The 24,475-nt window shown below is 47.8% G+C and overlaps 1 protein-coding gene across 1 annotated transcript in view; it reads right to left on the bottom strand.

Moving 5' to 3' along the window:
- Positions 1-2,633: 2,633 nt before the first annotated feature.
- Positions 2,634-24,475, bottom strand: part of FSTL1 (follistatin like 1) — a 52,334-nt gene continuing 30,492 nt past the window's right edge. Inside the window, exons 4-12 of the mRNA XM_005523883.3 lie at positions 17,095-17,199; positions 15,712-15,841; positions 14,558-14,590; positions 12,807-12,937; positions 9,702-9,820; positions 8,845-8,957; positions 7,938-8,048; positions 6,135-6,232; positions 2,634-5,879 (exon numbers count right to left, since the gene is read on the bottom strand). Coding sequence (XP_005523940.2) covers positions 5,835-5,879; positions 6,135-6,232; positions 7,938-8,048; positions 8,845-8,957; positions 9,702-9,820; positions 12,807-12,937; positions 14,558-14,590; positions 15,712-15,841; positions 17,095-17,199 — 885 coding nt within the window. The 3' untranslated portion in view covers positions 2,634-5,834. The remainder of the gene's footprint in view (positions 5,880-6,134; positions 6,233-7,937; positions 8,049-8,844; positions 8,958-9,701; positions 9,821-12,806; positions 12,938-14,557; positions 14,591-15,711; positions 15,842-17,094; positions 17,200-24,475) is intronic.

The raw sequence follows: 24,475 nt of genomic DNA, 5'->3' as shown, positions 1-24,475 counted from the left end.
CGGCTCCAGCTCGGGGCCCTCCCCGCTCGCCGCCGCCGCCATCCCGCCCGCACGGACTGACGGCCCCGCGCGTCACCCCCAGCCCTGCGCGCCTCGCCCCGCCCCGGAACCTGCATAGCCCCGCCGCCCCCCGCGTCATGCTCGATCCCGGGCGCGCCCCCGGCCGAGGCCACAGCGGCCGGAGAGAGGCGAGCGCTTATGCAGGTTGCGGGGCTCCTGCGGGTGGGCGGCGGAGGGAGAGGGGGCGTTCGGCGGCCCCTGAACGAGCACGGGAGGGCGGCGTGCAGGCGGGGCTGGAGGCGGCCCCGCGGCTGCCCCGGTCCCGCTGCTCGCCCCGGGTACCGCCACAGTCCGAACCCGGTGGGCCTGATGCGGAACCGCCGGCTGGAAGTGCCACCTGCTCCGTGCCAAGTGTATTACACCGAGCTCGGGACACCGGAGCTGCTAAGTGTTAAATTAAACCATATCCTTTCCTCTGCCCCTTTTGGTCATCCTCGGAGCCCGAAGGAGGGGTGCTGCCTGAGCCCGTGTGCCCCATGGCTCTCTGTGGTTGGCAGCTGCTGGGCGAGCGTGGCCCAGCATCCCCTGTCAGCGGGTGTTTTGTCCAAGGGTTGATCTGCTTTGGTCCCTGCAGAACAGGGAGGCTGGAACTGAGCGATCTCTGAGGTCCCTTCCAACCCGAGCCGTGGAGCACCAGGACGGAGATATTCCCAGAAGTACCTCAGTGCGTGTCCTTGCCTGGGTGTGAAAAGACAGCCTTGGTCTCGAGCCAGGGCACTGGCAGGAGTTAATCAGTAAGGCACAAATACGTCAGGCAAAGCGGTCTGATGTCGGTCATTGATCGACATGGAGCTGACCCCTGTTGTGCCGTACATAGACAAACAGGCAAGTCAGGATCTGTGATTTCAGTTCATTGCTCTTTGAACATAGGTTAACATCAGTGTAGTCAGTAAGCATCAGAAGAAGCAGCAGCTATGTGTGATGTAACAATGAGAAGATTCACAACCCAAGGGAACTTCTGCCTTGACTAAGTCCAGGCTTAAGAAGCAGACTTGCTTCCTTATGATGCATAGAGAAGCCAAAAATAAGGGAATAGCAACCTCACACCTGTTTAAAACACTTCATGTACACAAAAGTCTCTGGTCATCTTAGACTGGAAGAAACACAAACAAAATCAGTTTGCGTGTACCAGCCAAGAGTTTAAAACAATGTGTGAAGTAGCAGCAGTGCTGAGTACAAAGGTGTCCAGAATACTGTGGACAAAACCCATGCTCCACATGTCCTTCCTTTGGCGCTCTTACAAACTCTGGATTTTAGCACCACAAATAACTTGAAGTGACAGCTCCCGTTGCTGAGAGGAAGAAGTTGTCAGGGCTATGCCCAGCCTTCAAGAAAGTGTGTTATAGTGGGTAGGAATGAACAGGTCAGTTTCCATCGGACTTGTTTAATTTGTTTTCCAAGAGTCTGTGGATACACAAATATAAGCCCTGATGTGAACCCAGAGATAGCTGCAGAACAGACACTGCACCAGTATCGTCAACTTCTTATCAACGTAATTTTTCCCACTCTACAAACATTGTGCTGTTCCAGAACAGTTTTAGGAGAGTTTATGTAAGCACAAGAGTAAGGTCACCTGGATTTTGCTTGTCTTCTGTAGTGCTTTAAGCTTGGTTCTCATTGGTGTGTCCTGTGACATGGTTCAGGAACCAAGTCTTATAGATCAGTCTGCTCCTGTCTTCAGAACTGAAGTTAATAAATACCTTACAAATGCAGTTCAGAGTCCTGATCAACCACTTAAATAGCCTACTTCTCAATCTGAAGCTTAACAGCACTGAAGAATTGTGATTAAGGTTGTGTAACTATAGTACAGCAATACCCAGATGTGCTTGACTCCATAAACAGGTCAGAGCTTTTCCCAGGCCTCTACATGCAGAGGGCAAAAGAAGTTTTGCATTTCCTCTTTCCCACCTCAAAACCACTTTGCTTCAGTAAATATGCATGGAGCACAAGGCAAAGTATTTGTAGTGCCACCTAGCAAAATTTGTGGCTGCCACTTCCATTAATTTCTTCTCAAAATCCTGAGAAATTCTAGCAGTAGAAATTGCAGTAATAAAGCAGCCTCACTTCGCAGTTAAGCAGTGAATGGGCAGGGAATTCCACAAAAAAGACTGCATGTGCAGCAGCTGGTACATGCTAAAGAGGCCATTTGGTGTGAAAAATAACATGGAAGAGTCAATGTTTGTGAGTCGTTTGGGGTTTTTTTAAAACAGCTTTGGAAGGAGCACAAAACATGGAGCAAAGCAAGGCCGCTTTCTCTTCTGTCAGACCATTTTCTGCACAGAAGCACTCACTGTAGTGGCATTACATTTACAGGGGAGATGAATAGTAGGATATTTCCTCCTGTCATCCAACACCATTGAACGCTATTTCACCATTCAGTCACATTTGCAAGGCCTTTAGTTATTGTTTTTACTTGCCTATGGGCTCTTTCCACCTGATTCCCCAGATATAAAACAGAAACAGTCATGCCTCACATTTGTCCAACACACTGAAATTTGTGTATGAACATGCAAAGACAGATGATTTTTTTGAAAACAAGTTGTGTGGCTTGTGAAAAATAAACCAAGCAAGCGTTATTTTTTAAATTTTGTTTCATTTATTTGGCAGTAATATCCAAAACCCCCTGCTTCAAAAAAAAATATTACAAAATCAAGTAAAATAAGTGCACTAAGGAAACCTACAGAATACTGATAAATTTCACACACGTACAGGAGGGAATATAAAGGGAGGAGTGGGACATTTTTCTTTGTTGCTTAAATTTGTTTTTTTGGGAAAAACAAAACAAAACAAAACACCTTCCCTGCCCCTTGTAGTCTGTACAGCAATCATCCCAGAGGGCAATGGCTGAAATTCAGCCCTTCCTTCCCCAGCAGCCAGGCCACCCTGCAGGAGTTACTGACTGACCAGCCTACAGAAGCCTGAGCATTGCTCAGTGTGGGCTGCCCTTCCCCTCTGTGCAGGGAGCCGAGATATTTTGGTCCCCTTTGAGAACTGCTGCCCTTAGAAAGGGCCCTGCCTTCCACCGGGTCCCTTAGTGGGAGCACAAGGAGAAGAGGCTCCGCAGGCAGCAGCCCTGTCCAGAGGCACTGTTGCTGCACTCCCAGCCTGCTGCCTGAGGCTACCCTGGGATCTGTTGTATGGCTTCTCGGAGAGCTCAGCTTGCCGGAGACCGCAGCCCGTCCCTCCGCCTTCAGTGCAAGAGCAAGCTCTGTAAACCTCAGCTGCCAGCACGCGTCTCTGGCTGCCCCAGCAGCCACCCCATCCACACGGCTGCACAGCCTCAGCAGGCAGGAGAGGACAGAGAACACATCACAGTGCAGCCTACAGAAGCCCTGAAGCTGTGCATTTGCCTCCCATTCCTGCACGTGCTCTGGTTTCCACAATTGGAGATATTCCTGACTGAACAAGATGTTATCCCCACCCAGGGAAAGCCTTTAAGGCAAGCTGTTGTGTTTTCTCTAAGGCACTTTAATAATCCAAGCTGTAAGGATTGATCACTATCTGGGAGGCACTAACTACCTTTTAGAGCAGGGCTGGAATAAAGCAAAACCTTTATTAACAATGTTCCTGTGACTCCAGATCCAGCACATGAAGCCCTTTCTCTCATACTCTTGGGAAGGAGCAAGCCTGTATCTAATGGGTTCTCCTATTTCACCAACCACTTCTTCCAGTGCCACCAGAACACAGACAATGACTCTGTCCCAGTGTAGCATTGTCCACATTAGTCTCAGCTCCTGTGGACTCATTCCTCTCACCTTCACAGGTGACAGCTGCTCAAATCCAGGCCCTCATGAGAAAAAACTGCCCAGTCTCCTTCTGTATTTATGATGCCAAAAGCTCCATGGCAGGGTACACTATAGTTGTCACTGGAAAAGTGGCACTATGCCAAAGTCAATGGAAATCCTCTGGCTTCACATCAGGAAAACAGCTCAAAGACTAAACAGCCTCTCACACATCTGGCTCATGGGGAAGAGCACAGGAGGGACCAAGCTTTCTTCTTTTCCTATACTTCTAGGTACCAGCTCATTCCTCTTCTGCAGGGAAAGCACTGTGCAAAAAGGGGAAGGTTGGGACAAAAGTACTGCTGATCTTCACTCAAACTGGACACACTTTTGCAGATGCAAGTGGAATTTTGCTTGAGTAAGCAATAGGGACTGCAAGATACACAGCAACAACTGCTAAAGTTGCTCACAAACAGAAAGATGGAAGTCACAAGCAGTCAATCAGGGCACATGCAACTGCTTGGGAAGCACAGCACAGGCATGAAGGGAACATGGATATTCAGGGGTACATGAAGTACATTTGACAACTGCATGAGAAAATCAGCTGGGCTTCAGGCTACAGAGGTGACTATCAAAAAAACAGCATTTCATTTATATCTAGGACCAGTGCTCTGAGAAATGTGTGGGATGAAACTGGCCCATGAAGGAATGTGAGAGTGGTCAAAGGTGGTCTGATCAATGACACTGAGGAATGTGTCAGTAATGAGGCTTCCAGCCTTGGCTCCAAATTCAGACCTGGAATCAAAGAATAATGCTGCTGCCTCACCCCAGAGGAAGATGAAAAGCCCAAGATGATGCCAACAGCTACAACAACTAAACAGTTTTCTACATAGTTAAGCTTTTTAAGATAATGTACTAATAGGATTGCCTGGTCCCTCTGTCTCTAGACAGCTTTGAGCAATTTAGAGAGACACGAGCACAGACTTTGAGCACATGGTCAATGCTAGCTAAGGGAGCGAGAGCTAGAGAGCTGCAGTGGCAATCTGTGTCTGGTGAAACTAATTACATCCAGCCCTGTCTCTTCTTCCCACGAGGGACACTGCTATCCCCAGCTGGGAAATACCCTGTAGTGCAAGGCTCACAATTCGCCTGTGGTGTTTGTGGCGGCTGAGTGCAGTGCGATACAAACTGTGCATGGGCATTACAGCACTGTCAACAACAAAAACCCACGCGCTGGGTTTTTTTGAAATATCTAGAGCTACAAAACATACAAAAGCTGAATCACTACCATAGGAAATAAAATAATAAAAAACCCAAAACAAAAAAAAAAAAAAAAGGGGGAGTCAGCATGTGAATGTGATAAGAAAAAAATACGATAGCACCTCTAAGGAGGGGGCAGGGAGAGTAAGAGTGAGACGAGGTCAAAAGGAACCATGTTGTGTTGGAGCCCACAATGTACTGGAGGAGCTGCTGGGGACAGTCTGGTGGAAAGCAAGGAGGAATGTGCTGGACTCATGCCAGCAGCATGGCACCGCATCTCCCAGGTGTCACACCAGGCAGACCAGCTTTGAGGAGCTCGAAGCAAAGGGTAAAGTCCTTGGATAATGATGCCCTGCAGCACACGTGTTCAGCCACAAAACTGCCAGGCCTGTATTTCTGCAGCCAAGGCTGGTGCTGACAACTGTATTTACTGAAGACCCCCTTTTCTATCCAGCATTGACCTCCATCCTTTCCCCAGATCCAGGGGAACGAGAAATCCCTGTTAGTTCTTGGAGGGAGCAGTGGTCTGCTCTGGGAAAGGGTCCCAGAGGCTGCTCTAAGTCCCTCCCAGCCTTCCAAGGTCCCAGCAATGAAGCTCCCTGAACGGTGGGCTCTGCTCCCCTATCCTGGCCCCATTCTTTGTGTATTACAAAACAAATAACCCATCGCTATACATGTAAATATCTGTGACTGGGCAACTGTAGCAGACACTTGTGCATACTGAGATCAGCACTGGAGGACAGGGTGGCAGGTTGGGCCCGTCCTCCTGGGCTCCTCCTCTGTGGAGGCCCCTTACATCTCCTTGGCGCTCATTCTCTTGGTCTTCTCAGCCGTCTCCTGGAGAAAGAGAGCACAGAAGTCAATCTCTGTGCTGACACAGAAATTGGTAGCACTCTGAAGTCTTTGGTCCATCCACAGGAAGTGCCAACACTGGCTTATATCTTAAAACCCCACAGCTGTATTTGTCCCCACAGTCAAGAGATTTCTACCTTCTCCCCCTTCTACCAGAAGTCTCCAAGTGACAGAAACAGAAGGAACCCATCTGGCAAGAGGAGGCTTAGTGCAAGCAGACCTTCCCAGCCTCATGCTAACCTGATGCTTCTGCAGTTCTTCAACATATCTGGCCATCTCCTCCTCAGTCAAATCTTGATCAGGTCGGTGTCTCTGAGCAGGCACCTTTTCATTCCTCCCTGGAAGCAGAAGTGGAGTTTAGTGTTTCACAAATAGGGGATGCCAATTCCAGATGCTGAACCATGAAGAACAAAGAGAGGCAGGTCAGTCACAGCATCCCTCAAGCTTAGGAAGCCTTTGCTGGATGATGGTATGGGTTGGCCTCTTAGAAAGAGAACAGGCCTTGTGGCTGCCTGGGACTTCACAACTTGGGTTTGGGTGTGTAGTCTGTCCCTGTCTCTCCCTCCCATGTGACTGATAATAAAGGCACATGGAAGAGGCTGCATATTATTCAAAAGAAACACCTATAATTAGTTCAAATATCTTGGCCTCTTGTAGGGAATAAATGGAAGCTCAGTGCTACCCAAGTAAATAACTGATATCTAATGAAGAGGTAATTTCGCTCAATGAAGCTGTAACTTGCTGATGTGTTTGATCTGATTCTTCAGTTTCATTATTCCTCTAACAATAGCCTCTAACCCCTCTGCTGCTCTGACATGGGCAGAAAGTCAAGCAATTGTGATCTTCTGTCATGGATGCAGGGAACAAAGTAGGCAGCAAGAAAAGGTGTTGCATAGCAACTTTGAAGGTTGTTTCTGGAGAGGCAACAAAAAGAGTCTCTCATTCTGTTGCTTAATCTATGACACCTACACACAGCTCCTCTGGCAGCTCTATTAATACTACAGTTCTCTTTTCTAAGGTGAGTTCCTGCTGCTACAGCTAAGTCTGAGCTGAGGTGATCCTGAAGCCTCTGCTGCAAAAGATCAGATAAACATGAAAAGCTCTGTACACACTGCTGCCGTTTCCCTCTCTCCTACTCTGCCCAAGCTACTGACTATAGATCTGAACCAGTGTACTCCTGGCAGGTCCCCCACAGCATTGAAACAAAGCTCCTGCAAGGGCCTGGTTTCTAGGGGAGAAGGATATAAGAATGCAGAAAGGGCTGGGTTTCTAGGGACAAAGGCCAGAAAAATGCAGCACCATGCTGGGAGGATGGATGTGGCTCCTTGGAAGAGCCCATACATTTGCTAGGACAGGGAAAAGGTGGCATTCCACTGGCCCTGGACTATGTGTGAGAAGATGAAACAGAGAGCTGTTGTTCACAACTGCACCATGACTTCTCACAATTGGCTGTGCGAGTTTAAGGGCCTTCCAAAGGAGGAACAAACAACCCTGCCTTACTATGAGCACCACCTCCCTTCATCACTATTATTCTGCAGTTTTGTGGCAAGAAGCTGAAGTGCTTTCTTGGCATTGGATGAAGGTTCTTATATCCCCTCTTGATCAAAACAGGATCCTAGATCCTGTTTTACAAATTCCATAAACACACATACAGTGAGGATATGGACACATATACAGAAAGCTGACTTGCTCACACCTACCCATACAGTAGCAGCCAGTGACCTATTTGGTCTGCACCAGCTGGATGCAGAGTAGATCTGGTCTGGAAGATTTAGTGCTGAATTTTCATGACACCAGATCCAAACTGCAAACCCCAGAAGTACTGCCCTGGGCCCAGTTACACACTTTCTGAATACTGGAACAGTACCAGCTTGGGTTTCGCTAACATGGAACATGTGAGGGTTATGCAGAAACTGCCCGTGAAGAAGCTGAGAAAAAGCTGGAGAGAGAAGAACCCTGGATAGCTGGTGCCTTTGGAATGACAAAGAGTGAGAATTCCTTTTGTCCAAACCCAAAGAGTAATTTTGTGGAGAGCATACGGACCCTCGCATGTCATTGCGGTGCACACCCAGTTTCCACAGGCACAGACGCAGCGGTTGCACTCCACCTCAGTCTCTGCTCCGTCCTCATAGGTCTCATCTTCCAGGGCACACTCTGAAGAGGCACAAAACAAGGGCAGTGCTTGTGAGAGAGAGAGAGAGCAGGCTAAAGACAACATACTTTGGAGATGCCTTGAGAGAGAATATGAGGTTTAAGGGGAAGCCTTCGTTCCCCCAACCACCAGAAGTTTCCTTATGACTAAAATATTAATGCTGAATTTGGTGAATGAAATCAGCCAAAAAATAATTTGGGAAAGTCAAATCCTTTGTTTTTCTTCCTCAGAAGAACACATTTCAATTTCTCAATTCCAAATGAAATCTCAATGTAGGATTTGTTTGAATTTTCTTATCTGTTATGCAAAGAAAAGAACCCCTGAAATGAAAGCTTGGGTAACTCTGATCCAGGTGGGGATAAACTGGGGAAACGATTTGGAAGGATAGTGAGATGGTAATCAGGCAGGCTCTCTGTGTGAAAGGCAGAACATAGCAGGACTTTGGTCTGGTCTGACTTTCGTAAGTTATCTGGCCATGAACTCCTCACATGATTGACCTCTGCACTGTTAAATACATGCCTTGACCTTACAAGCATACCATATCCATTCAACCTACGTCCTTGCTTCTAAAATCCAAACCTTTCTCATCACAAGAGCTGCAGGAGCTCTGAAACAGTAAAAGCAGTACTTTCAACAGTGCAGGGACAAAGGGTGCTGTTGGATGAGAGGCATGCATGTATTAAAATTATCTCTGGCAGTGGAGTTACAGCACCCAATGTCTGGCCTGAAGCTGATCTCTTTTCTTTCCTCCCTTCCCAGGACCCCTCTTGTTCCCCAAGATGAGTGAGGAGTTCCTACTTTTCTCAGGTGGGTTGAAGGATGGGCTGAGGCACTTGAGAAATTCATTGAAGCTGAGCTTCCAGTCAGCATTTTCATCTGACAGCTCGATGAGGGCATCTACGCAGAGTCCCCTGAAAGGAAACACAGAGGCTTGTTCGGCACAGGGCTGTGCTAGGCCAGTCCCTGCTCTACTGTCTTCAGAGTGCAGGTGAGTAAAACCAGTGATAACTAGGGAAACTCCAAGATGTCTGGCAGAGGTGGCTTCTCTAAGGAACCTCATGGGATACAGAGAAAAGAAAAACAGACACAAAATACTCTCTGTCTGGCAATGGGCTCGGCAGTGGGGGGATATTCACAACATCAGGAATGGGACATCCACATTTGTTGACATCTACATGCTGATAGAGATGCAAGGTAGAGATGCAAGCACAGCATAACCACAAACAGCCTTTTTTCACACAGTGGCAGACAAAGAAAGAGGGAAACCTCTCAAATTATGGACTGTGTATAGATGGTGTTTTCCCACCATCTTCCTTGCTCTGGATCTATTAGGAAAAAGGTGAGGGGAGTCCCCAGGCAAGCTAATTTATTAGGAAATAGAAGATAACAAACCTTCTATTACCCAACTCCCCTCTGGCTGCACAAGTGCTAGATTTAAGGCAAAAGAGGATTGGAATACATGCCTAACATGAAAAGTAGAGATAGGACTGCTCCTTTTGTGGTGTTCACACCTATTTAAGTAAGAAGCCACTTCATACACAGTTAACTCTGACACTGCAAGCCCTAACTGATACTTGCCATGAGTGAATTTCCATGTTCCAGTCTACCACATCTGCCCCCATGGCCCTCCCTCTTGCATCATGTCCAGTGCCCACCTGAGCAACTTGTTTGTCTCCTGGTCCATGTAGGTGGTGATGTTGATGGCAGTCTCATTCTGCTCCACAAATTTCAGGAATTCAGTGGAGTCCAAGCGAGAATCACCATCATCAAAGCTCTGTAGGGGAAGATGGGAAAATGTGAGAGGCTCTCATTTATCGGTTCAAAGTACGCCTTCCTTCTTCTTCTTCCATATGTACATAGCATTTTGAAACTTTAGTAAGACAAGTTCCATTATCCCTGTTTTTCACAAAGAAAGAGGCTCAGAGAAAAGCAGCAACATACCCACATTAGCCTCAGAGTGAGAGAGATATGATCCTAGCCTTGTTCTCACAGATAAGCTACACTGACTCTCATTCACCTCCTGCTGCTTGATTTATGGCTCTAACCCTATTTCTTCTCTTTGTTTCAGCCAGCTCTTAGCTTTCTTATATACCTCCTGCCAGAGGAGACCATATACCAGACTTATATACCAGACCAGCTGCATTCAAAGAGGTGTCAGCTTTCCAATATGTGTAAATCCAAAGCTGTGCCTGGACTCTGAGAGTGGCAAAAGGGAAAAATCACAGGAAGTAATTTTCTGCTGATACCAGGGAAAAAATTTAATGCAATAGCACAACATCTCACCATCAACTTCTTAAGTCCTGACAGGACTCCTGGCACTGAAGAGCAGCATTTTTAGCCCCAAAATCCTGGCTGTACTCCCAAAGAAGTAATTGCATTTTGCTTTTCTGTTTGGAGCTGTGACACCGTAGTGCTGGGCACTCAGCAGGAACTGCTGTGCCCCCTCAGAGACAGCTGCATTGCTGTGAGTGGAAAATTAATCCTGCACACAGACTGCTGCCACCTAATTTTTGCTGTGTGATTGAGGCAGGTCGCTGTGGCTCCTCGTGTAGTGCTCTCAGGAATGCTGGAATAGACACTGCCAGTTGTTACCTCTATGTGTTTCAGGAGAAACATCTAGGGCTAGGGAAATTATCCTGCACAACTGCTCCACATGTCAACTTCCACAAGACTTTGAAGCCTCTTGTCCTGCATTTTTTTGTGAAAATGACTGCAGTTCTCTTAATGGCCTAGTCTGTTAAGTGAGTTTTCTTGCCTATCAAAGCTATGGTCTATATTAAGGCACTCCCACAGAGATCCTCCAAAATGGAGCAGCTTCCCACTGCTGGCCTTGTTCCTCTTGATAAAATGTCCTTCAATGTCATGGCCTGCCTGATGAACAATGCACATCTCAGTGAGCCCCACAAGTCAAGCTTCCAGGAGGGAAATAGCTTAAAGCCACATCTACAAACCTCCCCATCAAGGAGAAAAGGGAAAAGCTTAATTTCAGCTATGCCTCCAGTGTTTCCTACATGCAGGACAGGAATCAGGCCATTTGCATGAATGCAGGGCATGAAGAGCACCACATCTTGGCATGACAAAATGCCTCCGGTGACAACAGACACTTGTTGCTGACACAAGTCTCTGTGTGTCTGAAGCCATTTAGTTTGCTTTGCCTTGATTTATCCCAAGTTGTTTCAAACTCTGAATTCTGCTTAAAAATGTTCCAAGGCTTTAAGAATAAGGTATTTTAAAAGGTGGATTACCACCTGACAGAGAATCACAGAATCATTAAGGTTGGAAAAGACCTCCAGGATCATCGAGTACAACCTCTGATGGAACACCACCTTAATCAACTAAACCACAGCACCAAGTGTCACATCTAGTTGTTTCTTGAACCCTTCCAGGCATAGTGACTCCACCACCTCCCTTGGCAGCCACTCCTTCCCCAGCCTGTAGCACTGCCTGGGATTGTTGTGACCCAAATGCAGGACCTGGCACTTGGCCTTACTGAACCTCATACTGTTGACCTTTGCCATGGAAATTCTCCTTTTGGTACAAGCAGAGGTACTTCTTTGCCATAAGAACTCTCACCCAGTGGCTGGAATCAGTGCTCCAGAAAAAGTGGGACAGTAAAGAGAACATGAGGCTGCCTGCATCTGAGCTGCAGCCTCAGGACATCACCAGCACACTGACAGGCGTGGGGACAGCAGGTGTGAATGGCTTGTGCTGTGACAGTGGAACAAGCTTGTGGCTGGCTCATGCATTTCACCAAAGCCCATGACCTGGGGAGACCCTGCAAAAGTGGCTGGGGACAGCACATTTGCAGGGAGAGGGACTGACACAGGACACTGCTACTTTTGGGTGCTGGAAGGCACTGACAGGAGTGCCCAGGGCAGTGGATTTTCACAGACAGAGCAGCATTAAAGGCTGCAAATGTGAGGATGCTCTGTGGAGAGAGGGGACCAGCTCCTCTGTCTCACCAGGGGGTGCCATTGCCATGGCAAATCTGCTTGCAGTGCTAACTCCTGTCAGGCACCATTAATCTCTTGCTGTCAACAGCTCATGATTTAAACACTCTCCCCTCTTCCCCACCTGCTCCTCCAGCTCTATCCTGAATGCTTTGAAGTCTCTGTCAGGAGCCAGGCATGAGGGGGAGGAACACAGCAGTGCATGTGGCAGGAGCATGGGAGAAGCTTGGGATCTGTTGATTACAGAAGGTGGTGTGGATGGGCTGAGCGACAGACTGGAACAGGATTATTTCAAGGCCCAAGACTCAAGTGGCTCCTTTCACTCTGCAGAGTACTAGGGAACTGCCAGCTCTCAGCCACAACTGGGACATATTCCTTGAAGCCCCCAAGTGCCCCCATACCCATCTCAGCATGGTCTTGGGACTATCTGGAACAAAAGACCCTGCCACAGCTTCCTGCATTTCCAGCACTTTCACCTTTTTTCCTCTGGCTTTTACCCCTGAGATTAGTTCTCTACTCTGCTACAGGTACATGGGGCTTGCCCTCCTCCTTTTCCCCAGGGCAGGTCAGACATCAGGAGCCAGAGATGCTCCACATCTGATCATCACAAGCTGTGTCAGTGGCTTATTCAGTGGCTGCTGCAGGCAGCCCATAACACATCAGGCTGTAGGACTTATCAGATCCCTCTGGTCCCCAGTTCCACAGGCATGTCACACACTGGAGCCTCTCAGCTGGGGGCACAGCAGCTGTTATGCAGTGACAAGGCAAGAAATGTTGTCTGGGCTCTGAGGCAGGTGCTGCTCTACTTGCCTTGAAATATTTATCCAGGACTTCACTGTAGTTACTGCCCTTGGAGAACCACCCATCTGGGATAATCTCAGCTTCCAGCCACTGGATGACCCGGCGACGAAGCTCGTCCCTGTCCGACTGGTAGCAGACAACTGTAATGGGAGACAGTGCAGTAGAAGGAAAAATAAGAGTGAGAGAAATCAAGCTGGCAGGGAGATCACAGAGAGGACTGGAGATAAAAGCCAGCCAGCCCACCCTGATGGCAGCTTGCAGCCCCACCGTCCGGTCCTTGGAGTTACATCACTGCCAGATCCATGCAGATGTGTCATGTGCTGAATAGTGGATGGGCTGTTGGTGACACCATGTGGCAAGGCCGGAAAACAACACTCCTGCCAAAGCTTTTCCTTCCCATTCCTGAAGCTTGTGGAAGAACAACCCGGAGCTGACTCATCTTGGTGTGAAGAGTCCCAGACTGAGGCAGAAAGGTAACTGACAATGTCCCCCGGCTTCCCAACACTGCGTAGAATTGTCATTCAGCTGTCAACCCTAAAGTACCAAAGCCTCTATCCTCTGCAAGGGTGAAGACCAGACTGAGCAAGGCTTTCTACCAATCTGTCTCCAAAATTTTAAGGCCTACTATCTCAGGAAATATTGTTTCTTCAAAGCCCTGATTTGTCCACTCTGACGAAACAAGAGGGGGTCAAGTTGGGCTTGTTCACTCACAGTGCTTGCCAGTGTCACAGGTTTCCCCAGGGTGGTTATCACTTCATGTGAAGTACAAACTGTGCATTTAGAAACAAAACTGAAAGCCTAGCTGTGAATTGTCACACCTGCCCAGTGGAAAGCGAAGCCAGAAAAGGCACCAGTGTGCATTCGCATCACACACACTAAGGATCTTCTGAATCCAGTGACTACTATCACAACCAGATGGAGAGATGAAAAAACCCCAGCTCTGTAGGGACTCTGCATGTTTAATTTTGTACTTCTTTAGAACTGCTTTAGGGTGGTGGCCGTGCTCTGACATGGCCCTTCCTCTTTAGTTTGTATGAGGCTTTGCTCTCATCTGTCCTAGGAAGTTGAAGTTGATGATTATACAGCTCCACTACTTAGAGGTCATGAATGGGAAAAGGCTCTCCTGAGCCATGACAAGCCATGGCCCTAAAATCCAGTGTTAAATACACACGACAATACATAAGGGGAATCACAGGGAATCAAAGAGACTTATAATTTAGGTGATCATAGAATCATTTAAGTCAGAAGAGACTCTCAAGATCATCCTGTTGGCTGATGGTAGAGGCAGTTCAGCTGTACCTCCTGACTCTGCCTCTGCACCTACTGGTTCATCACTCCTAAAGCAAAGTTTCCTTTTAAAATGAGTGCTCCTGGAATTGGGGACAACAGCTCCACAGTTATGATCTTAGATCCCCAATGAAGGAGGTAAAAGAGTGCTCCATCCCTCAGTCTGGGTGACGAGCACAGTTTGAGTCCCTGGGGGCAAACTGGGTTTCATTGCACCTTGTCTATGCTGAGTCCCTGAGATATTCCAGCACAGTGAAAAGCCCAGGAGATGTATGAGCTCTGAAAGGTTACCCAAGAGTAAAGAGTTGGGCAATCACATTTCAGCTTATTTATCAACTCAAACTCTTTAACAGCACATGCAGGATATGACTTTTACACAGAGCTCTGCACTCCCCCAGCACACCCTCCTGCCCTTCTCCCAGAGAACACAAATTCATACAGAGGCCTCAGCCAAACAGGAGACAGCTTCTTACCTGGACTTGCAGCTGGATTCTCAGACTTCTTCTCTGTTAATGGAAAGACAGAAGAGGACATTTCTGATGCAATGTGATACAAATCTCTTCCCACCAAGGGTAAAAGCAGTTTTTGGACACATGAGGGCCACATACATGATAGAGGGCCTGGAATCCCCTTGACCCCCTAGGAGATACTGAGGACAGTTTGGGCTGAAGAACTGAAGACTCAGGGACAATCTCATCAATGTTTATAAATTTAATGGAAGGAAATGAGGAAGACTGCACCAGACTTTTATCCATGGTATCCAGTGACAGGCCAAGAGACAGTGGGCACACATTTAAACACACAAAACTCTGAACACAAGAAAACCATACAGCTGTGTGTATGTGTGTGAGAGAGTTAAACAGCCCCACTTATGAGGCAAAATCCTTGCAAATCCTTGTTCAAAAGGAAACTGAGGTTCCTTTTGAACATGATGATAGTACTGGTTTTATGAGTTTATCCTCAGAGCATAACTTTTCCTCAGCAGTTAAACTGAGACACTTACCTGGCTGAATCCAAAAGCTTAAAGTGAGGCAGCAGAAGCAAAAATTTGCCCTGCTCTCCTGTGTGCCACACTCCCAGAAGCTTAGGGAGTCAATAGCTCTGAGGTCGCCCCATAGTCAAGATGTCAGGGCTCTGAGTGCACTAATAAAGGCCTTAACAACCCTGCTAGCCTCACCTAGAGCCTCCATCCATGCTCTCTAACCGTGAGCCATGAGGCTCCATTTCATATCTGATGCCTCAATTCCTAATCCTTGCCTGTGATTATTATGTTGTAGACAAGCCTGTCTCCAGCTCTTTGCAACCACTCTCTTCCATAGACTATTCATTCCCACCTTGATCTCTGCTACAGATTGCATCACTGTGAGCTCATCTGACTGTTGTCTGATTCTGGTTACCTGAATCACCAGCCCTCACTCATTACTTGATTTCAGGCTTACTTCATCACTGCCAGCTAAGCCTGATCATTTGGACTCTTGCTTGAATCTAGTTACTGTTCAGAGGCTTGCCTTGTTTACCCCACTCAGCAACTGTGGGACAAGGTCTTGGCTGGTGAGGCCTTGTTATCATGCTTCCCTTCCAACTCTTTGTCCTTGACTGTGCAGCCAGCCCTCCTTCCCAGGGTTACCTTTGCAGTGGCCATCGTAATCCACCTGGATCTTGGAGCCGGTGAGGCAGGCGTCACGGTGCAGCTCACAGTGGTTCAGGTACGTCTTGCCATTGCTCCCGCACACAGGCCTCTTGTGAGGTTTGCATTTCTGTGGGAGAGCCAGAGAAGACAGCATTTCACCTGCCTCCTTGGGACAGCTAGAGGGAGGCAGGTGAGTCCAGTCATCAGCCCAGCTCAAGAGAAGTCCTTGGCATAGTCCCCTTGGCCCTGTGTTTGGAACAGGCTAACTCAGCCATCATTACCCCAGAAAAACTCACACAGGGAAGTCTGTGGGTGTGAGTTCAAAGGCCTCACTTCATCCCAGTTTCCATCACCACCAGCATGTCAGGAGTCTTTCTGAAAGCAGACTCCTGCAGAGAAATCAGTGCTCAGCATAAATATGGAGCATCATCCTGCAACTGCTGCTCCATGTGCCACGGCCATGCCTGCCCAGAGGTGTTTCTGTGCCTCTGCTTTATGCACCTGCGCTTGCTTGGCCCTATTGCATCTCTCTGCAGACTGCTTCATCCTTCTGCATCCAAATGGCAGAAAAAGCCATCAGCCATGAATAGACAGCACAGCCTAAAGCGAAGAGAGAGTTTACCAGTACCACTGTTTAGACTATGAACTTCTTTCTTCTGCCCCTTTTGGTCTGGCCAAGCCTATCCAGAGTGACAGACTCTTTTCCTATTAACAGGGCATTTCACTCTCCAGTGCTCAGGCTGGTCATGCCAGAGTTGCAAGCTCTGAGGGAAGGGGGAACAAAGAGCCACATGGCCATTCCCAGGAGCCAGGCAGAAATGTTTTGAAGGCATGGGGCAGAGTGGAGTAAGGAGACACAGTGTCTCTACAGCTAGGAAAGACTCTTCTAATCATCTCTGACTCCTTGCTGGATAAAGCAATTCATCCTTACAGCACTCTACCACAATTATTTCCATTTTACAAAAGCTCATTTTTAGTAGGGTGCTTGTAACCTCCTCAAACAAGACGCTAGTGAGGGCAGGCTGCCTTGGAGCTCACAGACCACTCCCTAGAGTGCCCTTCAAAGCCAGCTGCATATCCACACCCCAGTGGACTTTCCCAACAAAAGACTTCCAGTCAAGTCTCCTGTGCGTGTAAAGACTCTAGGCAGTCCTGCAAGCAGCACAGCTGCGAGTCCCAGACTCTATTGACTCTTCGGGGCTCTTCCCCCACACAACACTGGAAACAGTCCTGCTGTTGAAGAGCCAATGTAAATTTGCAGCTGCTTCAAAACAGCCATAGCCTTATTCCATCATGGAATCCTTCCAGTGACAGAAGCCCATCTGGGGGGTGATGGTGGTGACACCTGTCCCAGACACAGAACCTGTGCTGCTCCCGTACCTCAATGCAGAGGCAGGTTGGCTCTCCCTTCTCTGTCACTGCACACTCACGCCCAGCTCCACAGAAAACATTGGCACAGATCTTAGATTTGCTCCTTGGCTCTTCCTGCAAGATACAAAGTCAGAGACACAAAATACATCATTACGAGTAACAATATGGTTTAAAGAAAAAATAACACATTTAACTGGTATCAGGATCAAAAGGTACCACAGTGTAAAGGTGGGGATGACAAAACGAGAGAGACATGACTTCAATAGATGGACAGCTCAGACAATAAGAAGGAACAGACACAAGAATAAGGGCTACAGTTCCAAGAATACAGTTCATTCCTGGAAAATCACCTGGGAGAACTGGAGCAAACATGAGCAAGAGGAAATCTAGCAAGAATGGCAAGAATAATTTGCTCATGTCGAGGACTGCTGTCTTTAAAATTTCTTTTCATGGAGGGTAGGGAGCAGAAACATCTTTGCTTGAGACACTTAGGAAGAAGAAGAACATATCCCTAGAGAAAGGTACAATACAAACAGGCAGAAGAAATTGCCATCAGGCACCAGATAATGTCCTTGTCACAAAAAAGTCACAAAACTACATGACCAATTCTCTTGCTTTCACTGGTCAAGATTAAACACTTTAAAGGAAGAACATTGTCATGGATGAGATAATTATCCAGTAATCCTCCCATAATGAAAATTCCTTCCTGGTTTCTGACAGAGTGCAGTTGACTTTTGCCCTGCAGCACAATTTATATGCTTTACAGTTCTCTCCTTGCCAAAGTCATCGCAAGTATTTGTTGTTCAAATAACTGTCAAATATTTATTTTTTTTTCTTGGAGTCCCACAGCATTCCTAAACTGATGACACCTAGCATGGAATATTTCCATAGTTTAATCATGCTTTTGATACAACTACCACTTATTTTTATCCATTTAATGCCTTTTTTAATAGACTTTTAAAAGAGAAGGTAGTTCCAAGGGTTCAGACTTTGAAAAGTCTGGCTTAATTCCCTGCTTTGTCATTAATTTCCTTTGTGATTCTCATTTCATCTAACATTTTCCACCTGTATGTTGAGTATCTGATTTATGCCAGCCAACTGGCTTCTGCAACAGTTTTGCATCAGAAAGACTGAGGAATGGAAAATAATCACTGAGATCAGTGTGATATCAATCACATCTGCTGTGTTTCTTCCTCCTAATACAGAAATGTTCTTTCACCTTCTCATCCGAGTATTCTTATTCTTATACTCTGCTCATTTGTGGCATCTTTGTACCTCCATCATATACTTTTGAAAAGAGGTGATGAAAAAGGAACAGAATTTGTCAGAAGAGTAAGCATTATTGACAAATGCTGAACACATTTTTCCTCCTGTTTCTTCTTTATCCTAATTTTTGTTTGTTTTGCTTTTAAACCACAATTTCACAGAGAGTTGCTGTCTTTACTGAACAGCCCACAGAGACAGCCAGATCATTTTCTGAATAACCTTGCCCTGGTCTTCAGAACAGTTTGTTTGCTGGCCCAGTACACAATTCATCAAACCCAAAAAGGTCTTTTCAAAGCACTGCAGGAATCCCCCATGTTCACATAGTGACAAACCTCTTTCATACTCTCTGCAGGTGTTCCTATTTTGCTGCTTATTCTGTCAAATACAGTATTTGGACATGCTTAGCTGAGAAATGTATCCCATGTCCCAGGCCTGTTCTCCCCATGAAGACAGTCCCCCTCCTCCTGCCTTTTCATCTCCTTTCACACATTGTTTCTGAGCTACAAGGGACACGCTATCCCTTCTGCTGCATCCACCTCTCTCTAAGTCACCTTCCAGTGGAGGGCTGGGGTAAACGACCTGGGCACTTCTGGGGTGGGATGGAACAACGGGGGTACTTCACTGCACAAAGCAACCTCAGGCAACTCAGGGCAGGGAAGGAAGAATAGCTCATTTTGCAAAATGCACAAAGGAAAACCCAAATTGTCCACGGCTGGAGTCTGACTTTGGGGCACTCATGCACCTAAAATGCACTGTAGCTACCAAAGTGCTGATCCATGTTAGGGGATATGAACAACTCGTCAATCCCTTCAAGCAGTCAAAGACAGAAAAAAACCAGATGGGCACAGCTTTGTATGGCCACCCAGCGAGGTCTGTAATCCAGGTGCCTGGCAATAGATGGCAGCACTCTGCCTCTCCCATGGACAGGCAGGACTGCCAGCAGCCACCTCCTGTCCAAGCCGACCAATGCCAAACCTGGCTTTTGACTCCTGGCTAGGACTTCAAGCACTGCTACAATGCAGCCGGCCTCAAGGAGCATCCACAGTGCCCAAGGTCAGCTTGCAGGACTCCTCTCCCCACTCACTTGGAAACCCAGCCTCCAACGTGGCCATCCCTCCCTGGTAGTGTTAAAGCCCAGGAACCATCCCTCTTCCAGTGGAACCTGGACTGGGGATGCTGGCAGGGTGACACTGCCAGAACAGCTTCTGAAGACACCCTGCCACCTGCCAGGCTAGAAGACCACATTACTCTGATTTTTCTTATTAATCAAAGCAATACAATTTAGTGGTTGCTTCTTCTTATTGCCTTAAGTTGCCCTAGGCTGGCAGGGGTTTGGAGTGGATTGCCACATTCCAACATGGCTTTCTCTACCTCAGGATTCAGCCAGAGGAAGAAAGGAAGCAAGCTGCTCTGCCTGCCTGCCCTCTCACTCTGGCACAGGGCTTCTCAAACCCAGCTGTGGCATACCACAGGGTGGGAGCTCTTTCTAGCAGCTCCTGGCTGCCTTCCCGGTAAATGTGGGAGTCTCCTGTGCACAAATGAGAGTGTAACAGGGACAGAGGTGGATGACTAGATGAGTACAGTGGGGGTCTGTGAATGAGGCTCTATAATCTCTCAGTTCTGTGGTGATTTCCCAGAAGCTACCAGTCAAACTGGTTCCTTGTGACAGATACTCTGATCTTACTTTGGACCTTGTCATGTTTGCTCTTTATAAAGCTTCACCTGCTGGAGTCATGGGAGTTAGGATGGCAGCTGCCACTTTAATATTAAATAGCTCATCCTTGCACCTGCCTTGTAAAAGCTTGAAAACGGGAACTGCAAATTTTTAACTTTTTAAATTTTTAATTTTACAAAAAGACTCCACAGTGTTTCAACATCATTGCCCTTAAATGAATGAATATCAGGATTTGGGGGCTGGAATCACAGCTTTTACACTGCTTTGTCCCTGAGAGCTACCACTGCCTTTTCTGTCATCCTGTGCTTGGGAAGTGTCACCCGTTCCGGTCCACAGCGTGCTCGGGCAGGCGGAAGGGAAAGGGCAGAGAGTTGTTATTAATTGCTGCACGGTGGCATTTCCACTGCAAGCCTTGGCAAGGCAGTTCCTCTCTTCTGCCTCGAGTGAGGTGCCCAAGCTCTCTTTCTGGGCAACACTTTACATACTCCTCTGCTGCCCAGAGAGCAAGTGGGAAGGTGTAAAAGCAGTGAGGATGAAGCCAGGGCAGGAGCGCCTGTGCCTTTGGAATGTCTGCCACAGTACAGGGGCATGACCTTCCCAGACATTTTCTCTGGCAAAGACCATGGAGAAAGCTGTTCCAAACAACTCAAGGGCCAGAAGTTCAGGGCAGCATCATGTAGGCATAGCCCAGCTTGCCTACTGAATGGGGATGGGAATGCACAATGCTTTTGGAGGGCTGGGAAGTGTAACCCCGTGGATGAAGGTTCTTGCATGTTAACAGGCAAACACTAAACAGAAGACCTGAGCTGACAGTGCAGAGAGTTGCATGCAATGCCTCTGCCTCAGCTGTTGCCTCCTGAGGAGGAAGGAGGAAAAAGACATTTCCAAGGCACCTGGAGGCAAGAAAGCCAGAGGCAATGCCAGCGGTGAAGGATCACCATGGCAACCAGCAATGCAGGGCCTCAAGGTGTAGAGCTAAAATTAGGAAATTAGGCAGTGGAAAGGGCTGCTTCTCATCTCTGGCAGCATCCGGTGCTGAGGAGTTGGACCCCAACACAGAGTAAGCACAGATGTCCGGAGCATTTCCAAGTCCCTGCCTGTGCCCGGATGTCCAGGACCGAGTGTGATTCGACACACCAACGCAGTACCACGTGCAGGTCTGCACGGGATCCCAAGGTCCTGCAAGGTGCTGTGCCTGCTCTGCACTGGTGGGACTGCATGGAAACAATGCAGTGTCTGCAGTGAGATATGAGTGATTGCACACCTGACAGAAAAGAGGTATCACAGCTCCTTGCCTTTGCAAGGGAACTGCCCACTGCATCTCTCCCTTGGCTGCCTCCTTCCCTGGCCCCTGTTGAGCCATGACTGTCTAGTGCCCCTTGGTGGGGATTGGGACTTTTCCAACCAGCCTGCAAAAGTTGAAAACACAAACAATTCAGTGACAAAATACCTTCGTAAGGAAAAACAAGCTTCCACCTGAAGAGAAGAGCTGTGCATGCAGCTCTACATCCACAGTGTCCTGCTGCCCAAAGAGAGCAGCAGGGATTACTGCCATTACACACATTCTGGGAAACGAGCAGAAAGATTGCCCTGCTACCAGGTCGGGAGTTAATGTGCTTCACAACAACCCCTCACATTGCCTTGTTTCTGCATATCTTTCCATACAAAATCTCCTCTTTGCTCTTTTTCTCAGCAGCCCACACTGCACTGGAGAAATACTACCTACAGTCCTGCTCCTATTGATATAAGTAACAACCTTTTCTGCTATCAGCAGCGAGGGCAGGTCTTCTCTTCTTTTGGCATCACTTTCTGGAAATCCATAAAATTACTTGACCCTCACATAATGCTCTGTGCTGTTTGCTGTAAAATCAAGGCTTTGTGGTTTTGCCTTGCGTGATTTGTGAGGAAATCAAAGTGCTCTGAAGCACTGAAAAATCAAAGTGCTGGAGCACTGAAAGCTCCTATGGGAGACAATCCCATGTATTATACAAACTTGAGTATTATACAGATAAGGCAAAACTAAAGGCCACCAAAATGATGTCTGGGATTGCAAGACATGCACAGATTCTCAAGCCTCAGGGAAGGCAGCAGCAAAAGCTGGGTGCAGGTTTTCGGGTATAATCAGTACAATTTGCAATGGACTCCCCTCCATGCAGTCAGAGAGAAATAAGCTATGCAGCTATGTATTTCTGCCAGTCCTCCCTACATCTTCCCATCCACATCCTTTTGCCTGTTCCCTGCCACAACTAACATGAGAGTAGGCATATAAGGGATCTCTGAACATGCCAAGGTGCCACCTATAAACTGCATAGCCTGCACATTTTTTAAAACAATTCAACATGCAGCCATGAAATCTAGTGCCTTCTCTAGCTGTTGTCTTGACAATGTTTGTTTCTGAATGCAGAAAGATATGGAAACACAGGGCAGTAGGTCAGCGATGCAAAAAGCTGAGATATGTCTCTTGACTCCCAAACCTCCCTCCCCTCCTGTTGTGGAGCTGAGAGGGAGAAGCACTACATTTGTGCTGCAACTTTCAGAAAGAGAGGGCTGGGCAGCAAAGCAGATCAGGGGGGAGTCAGGAAAATTTAGCAACTCCTGTGCAGTTATGGCACTGAGAAAGCATTTGGCTTGTGCATTTCATCCCATATCCGAAGAGTTTCTCCAGGCAGAACAGCTCTTTCAGCAGCAGTGTCCTCCTGCAGAGCTCCAGGGAGACCAGATCCCATGTTCCCTGGAGGGCACAAAGGGGCAGCCAGCTTGTCACCTCTGGTCATTTGTGCAGCTGGCTCTGACAGCACGTTTGTTCCGTTGTTCTGGTTTGCAACTAACAAGCAAAGCACTCGTTCCTCCCTGCAAACCTGACCCAATTCCTGTGGCAGCTCCCTGGATCCACTAACACTCTGGTGTGATGGTGCGGAAATTTGGCAGCAGCATAAACTGAGCAGATTAGTGTGAGACAAGCAGGCACCCCTGACACTGCATTTGCCATAAATAGATAGGTAAGGTGACTGTTACAGCTTTTCTTCCTTTGGCTCAGGTTGGAAGAAAATCCACACAAATTATCTTAAATTCTTACTTGGAAAACTTGAGTTTTTAGCAAAAAATAAGATGGAGATAAGCCCAGCAAGTGGGGATTGAATCATCCAATTCCCAGCTCAGTTCCCCAGTAAAACCAGACATCATCAGGATAATCCCATGACATCATTACTACTGGGATGGTACAGTAGGCTGTCGAATAATACATACTCTACTCTGTAAGGAAACCTGCTGCCAGAGGTTGCTGTATACACTGGTGCAGGGTCATCTCTTGCAGTCTTCTTTTGGTCTGGTGTTATCCGGACTCTAAGCGGCACCCTCTGGAGCTCCTCCCTGCCCTGCTGCAGGAGTTCCCCACCGGTCTCAGGGAGGCACATGGTACGTGTTCTGCTGCTCACACCAACAAAGGTATTGCTGGGGAGATGGAAAGGCTCAAAAACAGGCTATCCCCGAGTTACTTAGTTAAAAAAGAAGAGACGTTTGTCAGGCAAAGTCTGGACCAGCCTGGATTCCCCAAAGGACTGTGACCAGCTGCATTTGACAATGCTCCCGATGCTAAAAATATCCTGTTTGAAGGGTGTTGGTATGGGGTCCATGTTGGATGCAGAGGAGTCCAGTGCCATTTAAACAACAGGATTCCTCCTCCCCCAAATCCTGAAGTTATCCTGCAAGCAGCAGAACTAATGAAGGCCAGTTTCCAACAGCTCTCTCTGCATGGCCTGTCTGTCAGCTAGTTACTGGGCAGCTCATGGACTCCTTCCTCAGGGGAGGTCTTCGCGGGCCCCTCTCATTAAGGCAGTCACCTAGAGTCACAGAACCAGCTGGATCCCATTATCTTGGAGGCCTCCACCGCTTTATCAGCTGTGCCGGAAACAGGCTGATAGATTCAAGACTCGCTGGAGGCCAGAGACAGGCAGGCAGGCACAGACAGCCTGCTGACATAGCTTTGCTTCCTTAGGGAACCAGGCAGTAATTCCTTTGCAGAGCCCCACAGAACACTTCTCTGGCTCAGCCTCTCCTCTTGACAGACTCAGCGTCACTGCTGCTTGCAGTCCTGAGGACAGGTCCTCACTCCAGCCCCCTGCCATGAATCCAGGCCCCCTGCTATCTCTCTGCCACTGACCCTTGTGCTTCCCCTACAGCATTTTCTTTGTGTTGGAGGTCAGACCCCATCTCACTTCTGCCCCCTCAGAGCTCCCATCACTAGGATATTTCAGCCAGTTTCAATCAAGGGCTGTGAACAGCGATCTGGACACAGTGTCAGGAGCTACTGCACTCCCTGTGGGATGCCTACCGTGGAGGAGCGTGTGCCCCAATCCACACACCTACACATCAGCCAACCCCTCTTTCAAATACTTTGCCCATATCTCTTTCTATTCTCAACCGACAGCTAGGACTGGCTCTCTTAAAACA

This window comes from Pseudopodoces humilis, chromosome 2 (assembly GCF_049639895.1).
Source record: "Pseudopodoces humilis isolate 2021_Gansu_Grassland_sample_001 chromosome 2, ASM4963989v1, whole genome shotgun sequence".
NCBI lineage: Eukaryota > Metazoa > Chordata > Aves > Passeriformes > Paridae > Pseudopodoces > Pseudopodoces humilis.
Note: the sequence above shows the minus strand (reverse complement) of the source record. Positions and strands in the feature narration are given on the sequence as shown.